The following is a 16,378-nucleotide window of genomic DNA, read 5'->3' on the forward strand; positions in this document are numbered from 1 at the left end:
GCTACCCGTCTATAAAATGGAGTTGATGACAGTGCACTCTTGGAAAGCTTGTTATGGGCACCACATTGAATTAAGTATTTAATAAATGGTTACCTAGCTCATCATGAGCTCTATAAAAATGCTTGCTAAATCAACTACATATTTTTAAGGTAAACAGATGAAATGGTTAATGCTCAGTATGTCCAAAGCAGCTCAGGCACCCACAAGTCAAGAGGCCCATGGACCTCAGAGGACATATTTGCATGTGGAAGGTTTTTGTGTTGGTATCTTGAAGGAATCTTGCTAACTGCCCTAAAGATGTGAGCCATTGCATCTTGGGGGGCACCATTAGGTTTCCTGGCCTACTTGAAGAATGCCCTGGGTGATTAAAGTGGCCAGGAAAGTGACACCACCCCCCAGATCTGAGCTGTTTGAAATACAGATTCTGAGTCAATACCTTTGATGTGGGGCCCAAGATTCTGCATTTCTGGCTAATGAGGTGGAAGTAAGTGAGAAACGTGAAATTCCTAACAGCTTGTGTTTTTCTCTTGGCATTTAACATATAGAGAAACTTAACTCAGTGTTATAGTGTGGAGGCCGAGAAAATTAAGGCCATCCCACCTCAACTTTAGCTAATGTGGGAAACAGAGGCAGAAGAAAATCATTAAAATTCCTTAATTACTGACAAGCCCCTGAAACAGACAGAGTGGGTCTCCCCTGGGGACTTAAGTGTCCTCACCTTGAGGTTTTGCTAAGGACAATCCTAGCCTGACCAACCCCATACCCCAACAGGTCCAACCAGGATCCCGTAAGTCTACTTTAACAATTCCTTTCTCTCTAAACCTCCAAGATAGTATCGAGAATCATTCCCAAGCATATGGCCCACTGATAGACATCTAAAGGGTCTCACAAGAAGATTTTTATTATTGGTAATAAATAATCTTTCTCCCAACAATGCTAGCCCCTCAAGGTCCTGGAGACCTTGCTTCCAAAATTCCTTAGAGACTTAATCCACTTTGTCCTCACCTACCCCCAGTCCACCCCTACTCTGCCTTTAAAAACTCTGACTGTAATCTGGTTTGGGGTCCAAGTCCCTACTCCGTTGTGTCAGGTATACTTGGGCCCAAGCTTAAGGTTGTCAAATAAACCCTCGTGTGATTGCATCGGTGCTTGGCTCCTTGATGGTCTCTCAGATGTGAAAACATATAGGTGTTGGATCCTGGAATGCAGGCGGAACAATAGAAATGACTAGAAATGACGGCAGGGATCGCCAACTTCCAGCATCCCCCTTCCTTAACCGTTGACTCTCCCACCAGAAGAATGTCTGCCTAGGTCAAGGCTCCATAGGTAACCGGATACCTATGCATGAAACAGAAGTATCAGGAGCCCCCCCCCCAATACCCTCCGATCACCAAATACCTTACCATGTATGGATGTGAACCCATGCCCTGCCTTAGCCAGATAGAAGACCCTGGGCGACTCCCTCCCAGCGCGCAACTTCGCTGACTCACTGACTCCCCACTCTGGAGTCACCGAACCTCAAACGTCGCCAGAGAGTGCCCACCTCCTCCCAGTGTGACTTTCCTGTCTCCCCTTCTTCTGAGCCCTGAAACTTCGCCTTTGCAGGAGAGTGCCTTTAATAAATCTTGCCTTGTGCCTACCTTGCCTGGTGTTGTGTTTACCTCGCCTGCAAAACTTTACAATAGGAATTAATTAGAGCACTATTGTCTTGTTTTTTATCAGAAGTTACCAGTTCTTGAGTTGTCTCCTCATTTAATTAATTCCTATTGTAAAGTTTTGCAGGCGAGGTAAACACAACACCAGGCGAGGTAGGCAAGGGTATGTGCTTTGGTGAGTGCTGTGAAGTGTGTAAACCTGGTGATTCACAGACCTGTACCCCCCCCCCAGGTATAAAAATATATGTTTATAAACAATAAAAAATTTAAAAAAAAAAGACAATAGGTCCAAAATGGAGTGCCTTATGCTAAGGGCCACAACACCTAAGCAAGACTCAGTGTTTTGAAAGTGTCAGATCTCCCAGGATGGAGCCTGTCAGGAATCCCATGATCAGCGCCAGTGAGATGATAGGCCCCTGCTGTCCTATAAAAGGAAATTGACCTTGCAATAATGCTTTCTTTGCTTTATGTGACTTCTTGTTCACGTTGAGTTCTATCTATACATGTTTTTCATTTTGTGCTGCTCCTTAGAACTCCTTTATATCTGTTCAATTGGATTCTGCCTGATTCTCTCCCATTTTTGCTCAAACAAATTATTAACATTTTTAATAGGCCTCAGCTTATCTTTTAACAGTTCCATAAGCCTGTGTTCTAGTGAGAAGCCTAGTTAGAGAACACTAGCATTTGACCGTGGGATTTTTTAAAGATTTATTTCTTTGAGAGAGAGAGAGTGGACCCCCCGACGTGTGGACGTGTGCCCACGAGTGGGGGCCAGGGAGAAAGAATCTTCAAGCAGACAACCCCTTGAGCATCCAGTTGAGGGCCTGGATCCCACCACCCAGAGATCACGACCCTAAATCACGACCCTAGATCACGACCCCAGATCCCCACCTGAGCCAAAACCAAGAATCCAGCTCAACCCACTGCGCCCGGCAGGTGCCCCTAAGCATAGCATATTTTAGCAGACTTGAAGAGATCCTATGTATCAAGCACTTACCGCGTACCTGTCACTGCAGAGGGGATTAGTCAGCCTTGAAAGAAGCAACTGGAAGGAGGGCTATTTCCCTTGACAGATTCATTTCCTCCCTCCAGCTGAAAGTCGCCCTGCAGCTGCACTTCCAAGAGAAGTACCTTACTGTATTTTAAGTGTTTCCTAAGAATACCTTTGGATTTGCTCATGAGCCCTTAAACTGGCCTCGCGGAGGGGGTGGGGGAGGAAACGGTGGGAAGTAAATAGTTGAGTTATTCCCGTTCCCCTCGGCTCAGTAAGGGTCAGCTTCTCCTCCCCAGCCTTTGGCCTCAGAAGTGCCCTTGCCCCTTGATTGGAGGTGATGGAGACGCAAGGTTAGACCGGGTTTTACTTCTTTATTTTACTATTCGTATACCCTTCCTTTTCGGTCCCATCGAGAACCTCCGACTAAACAAAGAAGTCCCTCTGGCCGGGAACAAAGCAGCTCAACCTGACAGCCCGCGCGCGGCGCCCCGTCTTCGGATTGGCTGGATTACCGTCCAGTAGAAAAGAAGAGCCGTCATCTTCTATTTGTAAACCTTCTCGGCGGGCGCTGCCAGCGGCCCAATCTGATTCCAGCGATTTGGAGCCTTCATTTGAATATGGGACGATCAATAGCGCTGCCTGCCCAGCCTACGCATGTGGGGGCCTCCACTTCGTCCCTCCGGCTTGAGCGCATCTCCGGGCCCGGCCGCCCCTCCTCGGCCTCCGTTGTCCCCGCCCTGGCCGCAGTCGCCCGTAGTCCTGCTTTCGCCCCTGCCCTGAAGCCGCCCCCATCTGCCTCGGTGGCCGCCCCGGCCGTCCCGCCGCCATCCCCATCCATACCCTACCCCGCTGCCGTCCCCATCCGCCTGGCCCGCCACCCCTACCCCCCACGCCAGGCCAGAACCCTCTTGTTCGGCGCCCGCGCCCAAGAAGGGCTCCAAGAAGGCCGTCACCAAGGCGCAGAAGAAGGACGGCAAGAAGCGCAAGCGCAGCCGCAAGGAGAGCTACTCCATCTACGTGTACAAGGTGCTCAAGCAGGTGCACCCCCACACGGGCATCTCGTCCAAGGCCATGGGCATCATGAACTCGTTCGTCAAGGACATCTTCGAGCGCATCGCCAGCGAGGCCTCCCGCCTGGCGCACTACAAGTGCTCCACCATCACGTCCCGCGAGGTGCAGACGGCCGTGCGCCTGCTGCTGCCCGGCGAGCTGGCCAAGCATGCAGTGTCAGAGGGCACCAAGTACACCAGCTCCAAGTGAGGCGAGCCGGCCGCCTCAGAACCCAAAGGCTCTTTTCAGAGCGGCCTCTGGGCGCAGAAGGGAGCGTGCCATCCGGTCTGACTGTGAGGGGCTGTTCCATGGGGGAACTGGGGCACAAGACCCGGCCAAAGCCAAGCTCCTTCAAAGGCGCGTACCCTGCAAAAGCCTCTTGGGTCTGTCTCCAGCGAGCCAGCAACTGAAGAGGGAGGGCGCCTTGGCTTTAGGCGGGGACCCGGTGGGGTGAGGGTGAGCATCACCTCCAGGAAGTCCTCGGACCATCCTCCCCACCAGCGACCCCCCTGTCCCTGAATGGGTGAGATCAGGTACGCTGGGCGCGACGTAAGTGAGGCCCTGGGTGTTGTGGCGCAGCCTTGGCGGTGGCGCCTGTTCCTGTTGCCTCACTAGACCCAGAAGCTTCTGGCCAAAACCAAGAGTCTTGGGTTTAAGTAGTTTTTTATGCGGACTACGCGTTTCTGCTGGAAAAAAGGAAAATGGCAGATTGTGCCCTCCGCCCTCCTAGTCCGCTAAAAATCCACCTAGTAGGACATTGCTCATTCTTTTTTCGAAAAACGTGTATACTTTTAACAGAAGCCCAGTAAACCGTGAAAGAGCATTTTTATTTTAGTTTATTTTAATTCAGTTAGCCAACTTATATGTAGTATATCATCAGTGTCAGATGAAGATTTTAATAACTTACCAGTTTCATGTAACACCCAGTGGAAAGAGCCTTTTTAAGAAAATGAAAGGAAGGTATTTAAGAACAAAACAAAACAAGGTGAACCATATGCAAAGGAGGTATAATTTGCCTCCTTCATAACCAAAGCACTAGGCCTGACAGGTCAAGCTGCCCTCACCCTAAAAAACATCCCGCTGTTCTAATGACTCCCAAACTACAAAGAACACCTCCAAGAGCATTCTGTCTCTGAAAGCCAGCAGGCCTCCCAGGATTTGGATTGACACTTGATTCCCTCAGGTGGGCACTGCCCCCTTTCTTCTCCCCCAGGGGACTCTGGCCATCTCCAGTGACTACCACGCTCCCATCAGCATTTAACCTTTTATACAGTAGATTGATTGCTTTTGTAGATTTTATTAAAGGGATAGCCCCTGCCGCTCCATCTCTGGTTTACTCCATAGTAATTAGCAAATATGACTTGGAATTTTTAGCTGAGATGGGGGGAGGGGAGTGGTCTTAAATGCATGTCAGACAGGAAACTTGCGAAATTCCTCCAGTGCCTTCCAGATCTGAGCGTTTATTTCATGATCTCAAACCCAGAGGATTCCACCACTGTTTTGGGCCCTCCCTCTCCAAGCCTATGCACTGTCAGTACCCCGCATTGTCAGCATTTCCTCCAACCTCCAGCTTAATGTAAATAACATTTCTGTTTCTATTCTGTAGCCCTATTACAAATGTGGGCTCTGTACTCAATTTCCCTCCATTTCTTGATTATAAATTCTCAACACCCTGCATCTTCCTTTATAGATGCGCTGGGAGGAGAGGGCCTAACCAGGCCCATTCTCTGTCTGGGGCTGCTGCTGGCTTTCTCTGTAGCCTCCACCCTACTGTTGAGCATACAGATGCAGTCTTTTTTTTTTTTTTCTCTTTGTTTTTTTCATGATAATGAAGTGTGCGTACTAGAGCAGTGAAAAGACAGAAATTAATCTGCATTTTGCATTATCCAGAACAAGACACTTTCATACCATTGTATTTGAGAATTGTTTCTTCAGCTTCTATTTTATTTTTATTGCCTACTGCTAGCCCAATCACACACTGCTGGAGACAAGTTTCATTTTATTAAACCTATGTCTTAAGCTCATAAGTCAGGCAGAGAATCGTGGATCTGGGAGACTAGTTTCCTGTTACCAGAAGTGCTCGAGATAGACTCCTAGTCCACCTGAGTAGAGGGCTGAGGGCACAGACCCCACCCCCCCAGGACACCCCTGCTTCACAGTGGAGGGCTGGATTCTGGATTCTGTTATGAATCAGATATCTCTTAACAAGTGTTGATGTTGATGACAAACGACCGTTTTCAAATTTTGGAATTATAACTAGGAGGGAGAGATTTGAGTAAAATAGCCATGACAAAATTTCTGTATGTATGGGTTTGTTTGGGTGTTTTTGTTTTGTTTTGTTTGTAAATATTGTTTCAGAGCATGTAGCTTAAAAAAAAAAAGGGAAAGGGAAAGTGAGGAGGCACATCACTGTCACTGTAACCACTGTCACTGTAACCACGACAATACTGTATGTGCCCATGGATGCATAAAGGGAGCCCACAAGGTAGGGAGAACCCATCAATCTCACTGAATGACATAGGTGTCACTAATATTCTGGTTGAGTATTACTTATAATTATATTTGGTGTCTATGTACCAAAACATGTTTTCAGCAATTGCATACTGTCCAGATGATTTTTTAAACACTTTTTGTCACCTACAAAAATTTTTAAGCTACAATTTACATATCTCTTATTTATTTATTATTTTTTGGATAAAGAAAGGTCATGGATAAAACACTTAAAAATAAATCTTACATTTGGATGAAATTCCGAGAAGTGCAATGGGAATGAGTTCAGGGAGAAAAAAAGATCATCTAGACTATCTCAGCGTTAACCAAGAATTTGATCATGTGTTTTATGAATTATGGTATCTAATTGCTATTTCAATAGATACCTTGAAAAGATCGTGTGTCCTCAATAAAAAAGATTTTGAAAACGTATAAAAGCTCAAGAACTTTACAAATATTCAGACATTTCTTTACAATTTTTGGTTTTGCTTTTTAAAACGTCCTGTGTTGGGATTTGCGTCCTTATTAACTATTAGAACTAAGGAAAAAAATATTTTAGATGCCAACCGAAAAACGCGTGAGGTTTCCAATCCTTTTAGCCTGGACCCACGCAGAAGGAGTGGGTGGATTGGGCTTCAGCGCTGGGGCGGGGTGACGTTCCCTCTTCAGACACCCCCTACCCCCACCCCCCAGGCGGTACCCAACCGGCTTCCTTTGGAGAGATGATTTGGAAAAACACGATTGTTCTCTTTCATTGTGTATTATGTGTTCCCTGCCTGAGCTGAAGACACTACCTTTCTATCCATCTAAGACTCAAAACGGCTCAAAGAAAGCGATTGTTGGGCATCTCTTATTTGCAAATAAGAAAAGCCAAGCGAAGCAAAAGGAAAAGCGACGTCTTTTCCCAAGTGAAGACTCTTTGTGCTGAAGCGCTTTCTCTGAGCCAAGATGACACTTTCCAAATTAAATGCCCTAAATTCAAAGGGGAATTGTGTCACTGACGCTTCCCAGAAAATAAAAGTGTAACTGAGAGGGAAATGAGCTAATTTGTTCATAAAAGGTGGAATTACAGAGGATTACAGACATCTTGAGCTGATGCCGCCCCATCCCCGCATAGGTTACAGCTACCCGCAGGTTTCGTCTTATTACATCTGGCTCCCGCGCACAGAGACGCTTCCATTTCCCTTTCGGTTCCAAATATTCTGCCGCTGCAAGATCCAGCCACGCAAACACCCTCCCAGAACCGTTCACCGCTCCAGGATGAGGACGCCTGGTCCAGGCAGGGATGACGAGGTCTGGTCCGGTGAGGGGGGGGGGCGGGGGAGGGGGGGAGATGACGAGATCTGGTCTGGGTAAGGAAGCAGCTCCAGGCGCTACCGCCCGGGCCAGGCAATCGCAGAGTCCTCACCTCCGGGGTTCATTCATCAGGACACTGGGGAGGGACGGTAGACACGAGGGCCTCCTGGAGGTGCCCCGCGCCCCTCACCCACAGGCGCACTCCACGCGCGCAAAGGCCGGGATACACTCTGCAGCCACCAGAGGACGCAGAAGCTCAAGGCTCCGACTTCGACTGGTGACGCATGAATAGCCCCAAGAAAAGGGGAGGGTGGACATGGGATCCTTGAACGCCTGGCCAGGATTCCCGTCCCAGAACTCTGCACAGAATAGCTCCACATTCTTGCTCACACTCACACACTAACGTGCGCACGCACACATCCCCAACCACCAGGAAACCGCTAGGACGCACAAAACGTAATTGGTTCACATAACAATCCTTGACCGTGTTCGAAACCCTTTTTCGATTGTGTGGGTGGCTCTGAAAAGAGCCTTTGGGTTCCGGGGCGGCCGGTGCGCCTCACTTGGAGCTGGTGTACTTGGTGACAGCCTTGGTGCCCTCGGACACGGCATGCTTGGCCAGCTCGCCGGGCAGCAGCAGGCGCACGGCCGTCTGCACCTCGCGGGAAGTGATGGTGGAGCGCTTGTTGTAGTGCGCCAGGCGGGAGGCCTCGCTGGCGATGCGCTCGAAGATGTCGTTGACGAACGAGTTCATGATGCCCATGGCCTTGGACGAGATGCCAGTGTCGGGGTGCACCTGCTTGAGCACCTTGTACACGTAGATGGAGTAGCTCTCCTTGCGGCTGCGCTTGCGCTTCTTGCCGTCCTTCTTCTGCGCCTTGGTGACGGCCTTCTTGGAGCCCTTCTTGGGCGCGGGCGCCGATTTGGACGGATCAGGCATGGCTGCAGATCTCTCCAAACAAAAAGAAGAGAGAGCCGGAGCAACTCTATTTATACGTCCCGTATGCAAATGAAGGATCCAGAGTTCCTCGTTCCTGATAGGCTCAAGTGCTACGTCACGTCACCACTGGAAAAAGGCGCATGCAAATTAGGGGATGGCGGTCTCCTCTTCTGATTGGTGGATATCGCTATCCAATCGGACGAGGCCGGCTCGGCTACCTCTGGACCATATATAAGGGCTCACCGGGCCTAGCGGCGTCGTTGCTACTGGCGTCTTTTTTCAGGTTTTTATTCTCCCCGCGCCCGACTTGGAGATGTCTGGCCGAGGCAAGCAGGGCGGCAAGGCGCGTGCCAAGGCCAAGTCGCGCTCTTCGCGGGCCGGCCTGCAGTTCCCAGTGGGCCGCGTGCACCGCCTGCTCCGCAAGGGCAACTATTCGGAGCGGGTTGGGGCGGGCGCGCCCGTGTACCTGGCGGCCGTGCTCGAGTACCTGACGGCCGAGATCCTGGAGCTGGCGGGCAACGCGGCGCGCGACAACAAGAAGACGCGCATCATCCCGCGCCACCTGCAGCTGGCCATCCGCAACGACGAGGAGCTCAACAAGCTGCTGGGCCGCGTCACCATCGCGCAGGGCGGCGTGCTGCCCAACATCCAGGCCGTGCTGCTGCCCAAGAAGACCGAGAGCCACCACAAGGCCAAGGGCAAGTGAGGCCGCGGAGGCGGGCCGATAGCGGCCGCGCGCCCCAGGGGCCCCGTGACACCAAAGGCTCTTTTCAGAGCCACCCCCAGCCTCAAGAAAAGAGCCGCACTGAGCACAATTCCGTTCCTTGTCTTAGGGCTGCGATCTCCCGGGCGCACGGGGGACCGGGCACGAGGCACGATCCGGGCTGGTGTGCCGCCGCGGGTGCGCACGTACACGTGGCTGCCCTCCCCCCAGGCTACCGCTCGCCGGAAAGGTGCCTGTCCCTGTGCTACTGGGCCACGTTGAGCCGCCAGGAAGAGGCCGTTTGCCCACTCCGGGCCTGCAGAACCCGGTGGGTTCGCTGGGTACTGGAGAAGCGTCCTTCGTCGAGAGAAGGGGCCCCGTAAACCTTAGGATTTACATTTAAAAATGGGAAGGTGCTTGAGCGGGACGATGTTTCGAAGTTTTTGGAAACCATCCGAGTTCCCATCTGATCTGAACACAAGGGTCTCGGAAAGGGTTCCTGTTCTAGAGGCGTTTGCAATCTTTTCTAAGAAACCAATTTTAAGGTGAGTGTTAACTTTTTAAAGAAAATGTTACTGTAAATAGAATGCTTAAAAGAATTAAAATTGTTCAGTTTGAGTTGGTGAAACATGAATCCGAGTCCTTTAGGCTGATAGCTAAAATGAGAGAATAAGACAATTTGTCCCCTGAGTTTCGTCAGGAAAACTAGGTTTGTGACTTCAGTCTGCGTAAAGTATTATCAGATCATGTAATACGGGTGTGGCTATTTCGGAAGGGGACTGTCCACAAGCTCCATGTGGTGTAATAAAGGAGTTAGACAATCCCAAGGGTCCTGGCCAAGTCGTGGAGGCAGAGGGATTCACTGGTTGATTCGTAATAATTTCTTTTAAGACAGCATCTGGCACAGTTTGATCACTTGTTACTTCTACTATCTTTGTCTTTATTGTTTTCATTAATTTTTTACAGCAGTAAAGACAGGCCGGTGAGACAGTTCAGGAGTATTATATAATTTGCACTTCCTAAAATTAGGTCTACTCAACCAGGGCTCCCTAGACACCATCTGGAGCTCAGCACACATCTGCTGGTCTTAGGAAAATAGCCTCCTGCTGTGAAAGAAATAAACACCCAGGGAGTACAAGGCTGACCTATCCACGTGGACCAGAACATAGGACTCCACTGCAGCGGAGGAACATAGCAGAGCACGTGTCTCAGCAGGCCCCATGTCAGGGACACAAGCTGCAAGGATGTCCAAGACCCTAGAGAGCCTTCTGGAAATCGAGCTGGCCATTGTGTGTCCAGTGACCGTCTTCAGCTCTAGCAGAAATTTGTGTTTATGCATTGATACTGATGTAGGTCATTGTATGTCGTCAAATCCCTCCGTGGCATTTAAGAAATGATGAATTTTCAGGGGCAGGGGGCTGAGGTTTGCCGAGTCTCTCTGGGGAGCTCCCGATTTTTTATTCCAGAAGTGGGACACGAAGTGGGAGGCTGTGCAGTGGTGGGGGGCGGACACTGTTCTTAGAGGCAGCCCTTCGTCCGTCATCTCCAAGGCTGAGCTGTCCCCTGTAGAGACCAAGAAGCCACCAGAGCTGTTCGGGGGTCAGTGATTTAAAATTGAACACAAGGGTGCAGTTTCTCAGGTGTCCTAGCCGCCTGTGGCCAGCAGCCTCACATTGGACAGCAGGGGAACAGAACAGCACCGTCCTCATGGAAAATTCAACTGCACAGCTCTGGTCTGGTGTCTGATCGATCCTCTGTCAGGGCTTACCTGGCTCAGATATGTGATAAAATGCTCAGAGCTGCCCACCTGTGCAACAGGAAGCCCCTCGGACCCTCGCTTCCATAAGAAAGCAGCACATGGCCCTGCAGTCCCACGCCCAGCTACCCACAATGACTTAGTGACTTGTATGTTCCCAAAGCCAGAAACAGCCCAAACGTCCCCACAGACAAATGTGTAAGTGAACTGTGGAACGCCATTCAACCACACTGTGGCACTGGCCTGCGCTACCATGAGAATGAGCCTCAAAAACATGTCTACCAGGGAAGCCAGACAAAAGGGCCACATAGGGTGTGATCCCATGTCTAAAAAATAGCCAGAATGGATGGGGCCATACAGGTGGGGAGGAGATCCATGCTTGCCAGTCGCTGGAGAAGGAGGGGAGATGGGGCAGACCGCTAGGCTCTACAGAGCCTGGAGATCGGAGGCCTGTTCCCATGTACCCTATCCCCCGGCCTGGGATTACCTCTGCCATGCTCTCCACGTCCCTGTGGGGTGAGTAGTTTATTGAGAAAGGTGAGCCCGGGAGGTACAAAGTCCCACAGGAAGAATGCAGTAACATTCACAACCACAGCCAGGAAAGTACTCCCAGCTTCTGGAATTCTCTACTCCCTTGGGCCAGGTTCCATCACACAAACTGCCCTTCTCCTGGGCCTGGATGGGTCTGTCCTAGCCCCTGCCCCACATTGGGTAGCTCCTCCCTGCTCTGTCCACTTCCAATGTGGTCAACAATCTCTCAAGGGGGGCGGGGGTGGGGGCTCATTCAGTGAAATGTCTGCCTTTGGCGCAGATCATGATCCCGGGGTCCTGGGAAGCAGTCCCTCATTGGGGTCCCTGCTGGGGGGGCCGCTGCTTCTCCTCCCAGATTCTGCCTCTCCCCACCAAATGTGATCTCTCTCTCTCTCTCTCTCTCTCTCAAGTGGATGAATAAAATCTTTAAAAAATAAAAAATTGTTTTTAAAAATGAAAATTTTCTAAAATTTAAAAAAGACTCTCAAGGGAACAAGCGTAAAGGACCCCCTCAATTTACGTATTCACTTGGCCCATGAACTAGAGTGTTAGGGGACATGCCCTGAGGAGGTCTGGTAGAGAGCTAGAGAGCTGTCAGGTCTGGGCGGAGCCCAGCTGCTCCACCCCCATGCTGCTCTCCTGCGCATGGAGGTCCCAGGCCTGGTCACCAGAACTGACCTCTTGCTCCCAGGAGGGTCTGTTTCCATGCACTGGTCACCAAGCTTCACCAAGACTTTGGTCTTCTCTCCGTTCTCACCCAGCAAAACCTTTAGAATTGCATCCGCCGCTCTGCCCACTCCCCTCCGTGTGGGTGGCTGAATCCCAGGCAGCTCTCTGGGGAGACCACATCCTGGTGCCCCCCTCCTCCCCTGAGACCATGGGGCCCATGACCACCTCTCCTGCCAGCACTGCCCTCAGGCCTCGAAGACACCTTTCCTTACCCACTGCCCTGTCCGCAGCTCACCCCAGCCACGGACAGCCCTACTTGGATCCTGTCTTGCCAGTTTTCTCCTGCAGCATGATGGAACAGCCCCGAGTGTTTCAGCCGTGGAGGGTCTGGGGTTTGGGGGGAGGCGGAGGGGTGTTTATCTGGTAGGTCAGTGGTTGATGTGAAGTCTCCTAGGAAAGCTCTGCTCCAAAGAGCCCCCGTTGCAACCCTGGGGGCCTTGTGTCTTCCTGTATCTAGGCTCTCTCCAAGGATAGTTCAACTTCCTCACGCTGTCCCCTGAGGACAGAGTCCCCTGAGGCCCAGCCTGCACAATGGGACTCATGGCCCATGCTGAGGTTCACAAAAAGTCTTGAGGCTTGCTGAGTACCCAGTTTGAAGAAATCTCCACCGTCCATGAGAGCCATGCTGTCGTACACCACAGGTCCTGGGGCTCAACGAGAGGTGTCCTCTCTCCTCCTGCTCTCATTCCAGCCAGGGCAGAGGTGTGGCCCAAATGCCATCCCTGGCAGCTGCCTTCCTGGAGATGCAGGCTCCCACCCTGCTACCAGGGAGTGCTCCCCTCTCCTGGCGGCCAGCCTGCACCCTCCACCGGAGGCACACCCCCATGGCTGCACCTCTTCATGGTCCCCCCAGCCAGGTTCGCCCACGTGGAAATCATCAGCACATGGGGAATGTCGGAAAGCAGGTCCTGTCCGTGGAGAGTCCGGGAGCCCACCTGTAGTGCCCTCACCACCAAAATACATATGACCCCATTCTAATGTCCAGAACTTGTTAGTGTGACCTTATTTGGGGACAGGGTCTCTGCAGGTGTCATGAAAAGATCTCGAGGTGAGAAGGTCATCCTGGATCAGGCAGTAGATACAAACATGCACTCCATGGTGAAGAAGCACTCTTGGCTTCTGGGCAGGCCAGGCCTCCCTTCGGCCATGCATTCCGCTCTCTGCACTCCCATTTCCTCAGCCTGGCTGCAGCCTCCCAGGGAGAGCACCTGTTCTATGACGTTAGAATGTTCCATTCTACTGGGAAAGACAAGGAAATAAAAGTGGGCAGCTGGGGTGCAGTAGGGGAATGGATAAATGTCCTAAGATGGGAGTGTAGATAAAGGTGAGGAGAGTGAGTGGGGCTTAAAGATACAAGAGAACCAAAACACAAAGTAGTCCAATGTGGGGCATCTGGGCAGTAAGTATTCGTGAGTGTAAAGTATACAGAAGGCACTAAATAGGATAAGTAAGTATGCAGTAGGCATGAAGCAATCACCCTGGAGACACTCAGTTTCCATTAGGTCTTAGTCAGCCACCTCTGGGACTCTCCACAGGTGAGCCTGTCCAGGGTGGCAAAGACACCACACCTGTGTGCACGGGCCCAGCATCCGGTGGTGGCCCCAGCATCAACGGGAAGGCTGAGGCAGTGGGGAGCGATGGGACATGGGACAGGCGTGCCTGGGGTCGGAAGGGACACGGTCAGGTGTACCTGGGGTTGGGAGGGACACGGGACAGGTGTGCCTGGGGTTGGGAGGGACACAGGGACACGGGACAGATGTGCCTGGGGTTGGGATGGGCAGCCTTCCTCCCCACTGACACCATCTCTTGCTCGTGGTTCTGCTGGGAGTTTTCAATGGATTTAATAATCCACCTGTTTGAGTGCTCTGATGGGCCTGCAAGCCTTTCCGTGCCAATATCTGCAGTGAACTGGAAAGCACATTAGCCTCCAGCTACCCCCAGGCAAGTGAGCCCGACTACCCCTCACCATGGACTCTCACAGCTCCGCCATGGCAGGACAAAGCCTAGGTGCCCTGATTCCCAAGGACACCTGTGCACGTGGAGAGGCGCGGCGTGACGAGCGCCCCTATAGGTGTGCCATTCACAGGGTGCACATCTGCGTGGGATGCCCGGCCATCTGCGCAAGCCTGGTGCTGTCCGGCTGGAAGAGCCCTAGCTGCCTGGTTCCAAAGCCCTTGAAGGTACCGCTGCCCCAAAACGGTCCGGGGGCTGCACGCAGGCCGGGTTTCCTTGGGATGAAGTCACCGAGAAAAGAAAACGAGGGACTCAAGAAAGAGGGCCATCCTCCCGCAGGCTCTGAGATGCGAGGGAGCGCTGGCGAAGGGCGCGGCCTCAACCAAGACAGTCGCGGACAGCGTGCATGGCTGTTTTTGCTGAAATGGAAAAAGGGACGAGGGCTTGCTGAGCCGGGTCGCCATCTCTGAGCCGCTCCCCGAGGATGCGGCGCATGCGCTGGGCGTCCCCGGGCTGGTCGGGGTCGCGCGGGATAGGGGGGCCGCACTGGCTGGCCGGCCTAGTGCCTCCGCCCGGCGGCGCATCGCGGCGATGCTCGGTCTTAGGGTTCTAGGTCCGGGAAGGCAGCGCGCGATGTGGAGGTTTGGCAAATCCCTGAGAGCGGCGGCGCTCTGGGGACAGCGCTGGGGGTGCCAGGTGGCAGGGAAGCAGGAGTGACGGGATACTGGAGGGGGGGGGGGGGGGGCGGGGCGGGAATACGAGGGCGCAAAGGATGCAGGGATACCAGGATGCGGGGGTGCAGAGATTGAGGCATGCGGGGGTGCGGGGGTGCGGGGGCTCAGGGATAAGTAGGCGCACGAGAACGCGGGGTGCAGAGAGGCCGGGATGCGGGGACGCAGGGGCCCGGGGACGCAGGGGCGCAGAGAGGCCGGGATGCGGGAACGCGGGGGCGCAGGGGAAGGTCGCCGGCGGCTGGTGGCGCGCGCGCCGAGGCTGACTGAGGGCTCGGAGGCTCCGGCTCCCGCGGGCTGTGCTCGAGACTCTCGCGGTGAAGCCCTGAAGCCTTTGCAGCCTGACGGAGGCGAATTCATGCCCCGGTGGCCTTGGGATGCTGACCGCCCCGCCTGGCCGCTGCTCCCCTGGGCTCGCAGTGGCGGATGCTGACCGGCGTCTGTACACTGGACAAAACTGATTTCTCTCAGGGACGCGCATTCCTTTGCTGTAAGCGCCCCGTGTGCCCGCCGTTCCTGAAAGGGGTCGTTCTGTCTGTCCGGTGACGGCTCCTCAAGCCTCTGCTCCAGTGCGCGCAGGGATGGAGCACGGCCAGCACCCTGAGCTCCCAGCCGGCCAGCTGCGTCTCTCCCCTCCTCCCCCCTGCTCGGAGTGCACCGTTTCTCTGTGCACGCTTTGTTTCCCTCTTTGCTGCCGACAGGCATACGCACGTGTCCACATGCGAGCGTTCAGATAAACCCGGGCTTGAGAACCCAATACCCACGTATGTCAGCACTTTCCTGTTTACCGAAATCGGTTAGAATACAACACCATCTCATTTACATCCTTCTGCGGTCTTATGGCTGTAATCTTCGTGTAGGCTGAACATTCTAGCTAACCGTGGACATGGACTTGCCACTGGCGTGGGATCCGGGGATGGGGTGGTCCTGTGGGACTGAGCCCTGCGCTGTGGGATTCCGACTCTGTCTCCAGATAGACAGGGGCACAACTGAGGTAAATTAGTGGAACGTGCAATATCTTCGGAGGCCGGGAGACTTAGTGATGATGACCAACACAGATTGGATTTAGGTGGTGTTTCTTGCTGTTGTTGTTGCTTGTTTGTTTGTTTGTTTGTTTACCCAAAACATGAATTCAGCTATTTTGTTTTACGTTTTTGCACTCAGGGTGTGCAGAAACCACAGTCCAAGGGGTTTTGGTCCTGATGAAAATTAATATTGCAGACGCAGTGAAGAGCGGGGTAAGCCCCTCCCAGTGGCCGTGGGGTGGGGGGGAAGTAGTCACTGATGTTCTCCTATGCTTGTTTCTCTTGGCTACTGTTCTCTCCTCGTGGTGACATCTGTGTCCCTCCTGCAAAGACAGATTGATCTTCCAGAGTCCTGGGATTGCTGGGGGGTCCTCGACAGTTTCCCACAACCAACACTGGGTAAAACTGGTTCTTGGGAGGCACTAGCAAAGATGAGAGCATTCCTTTCCTCCACGTGACTCTCACCAGGCCTTTCCCTTTGGCAGAGCCAGCTGGGATATCTGTATATTTTTTCCATCAGAGTTA

At 52.6% G+C, this 16,378-nt stretch overlaps 2 protein-coding genes and 1 pseudogene across 3 annotated transcripts; 2 read left to right on the plus strand and 1 right to left on the minus strand.

The window, feature by feature from the left end:
- The first annotated feature begins 3,429 nt into the window (after nucleotides 1–3,429).
- Nucleotides 3,430–8,450, plus strand: LOC309861956 (histone H2B type 1-L pseudogene; annotated as a pseudogene). Its single transcript has one exon. The product of its transcript is annotated as a histone H2B type 1-L pseudogene (transcript).
- Nucleotides 6,360–8,425, minus strand: LOC309861257 (histone H2B type 3-B; the record flags this gene model as incomplete). The annotated part of the gene is made up of 1 exon (XM_082724045.1): nucleotides 6,360–8,425. One exon carries the CDS (start codon nucleotides 8,423–8,425, stop codon nucleotides 8,045–8,047), a length of 381 nt encoding a protein of 126 aa, XP_082580171.1. The 3' UTR covers nucleotides 6,360–8,044.
- Nucleotides 8,451–8,738: 288 nt separating the features above from the next.
- H2AC25 (H2A clustered histone 25) lies at nucleotides 8,739–11,856 on the plus strand (the record flags this gene model as incomplete). Its single annotated transcript, XM_082724033.1, is given in 3 exon segments — nucleotides 8,739–9,107; nucleotides 9,110–9,673; nucleotides 10,095–11,856. Coding segments are annotated over 2 exon segments (771 nt in total). The 3' UTR covers nucleotides 9,512–9,673; nucleotides 10,095–11,856.
- Between the last annotated feature and the right edge of the window lie 4,522 nt (nucleotides 11,857–16,378).

Source organism: Mustela nivalis (assembly GCF_964662115.1).
Source record: "Mustela nivalis genome assembly, chromosome: 3".
NCBI classification, from domain to species: Eukaryota; Metazoa; Chordata; class Mammalia; order Carnivora; family Mustelidae; genus Mustela; species Mustela nivalis.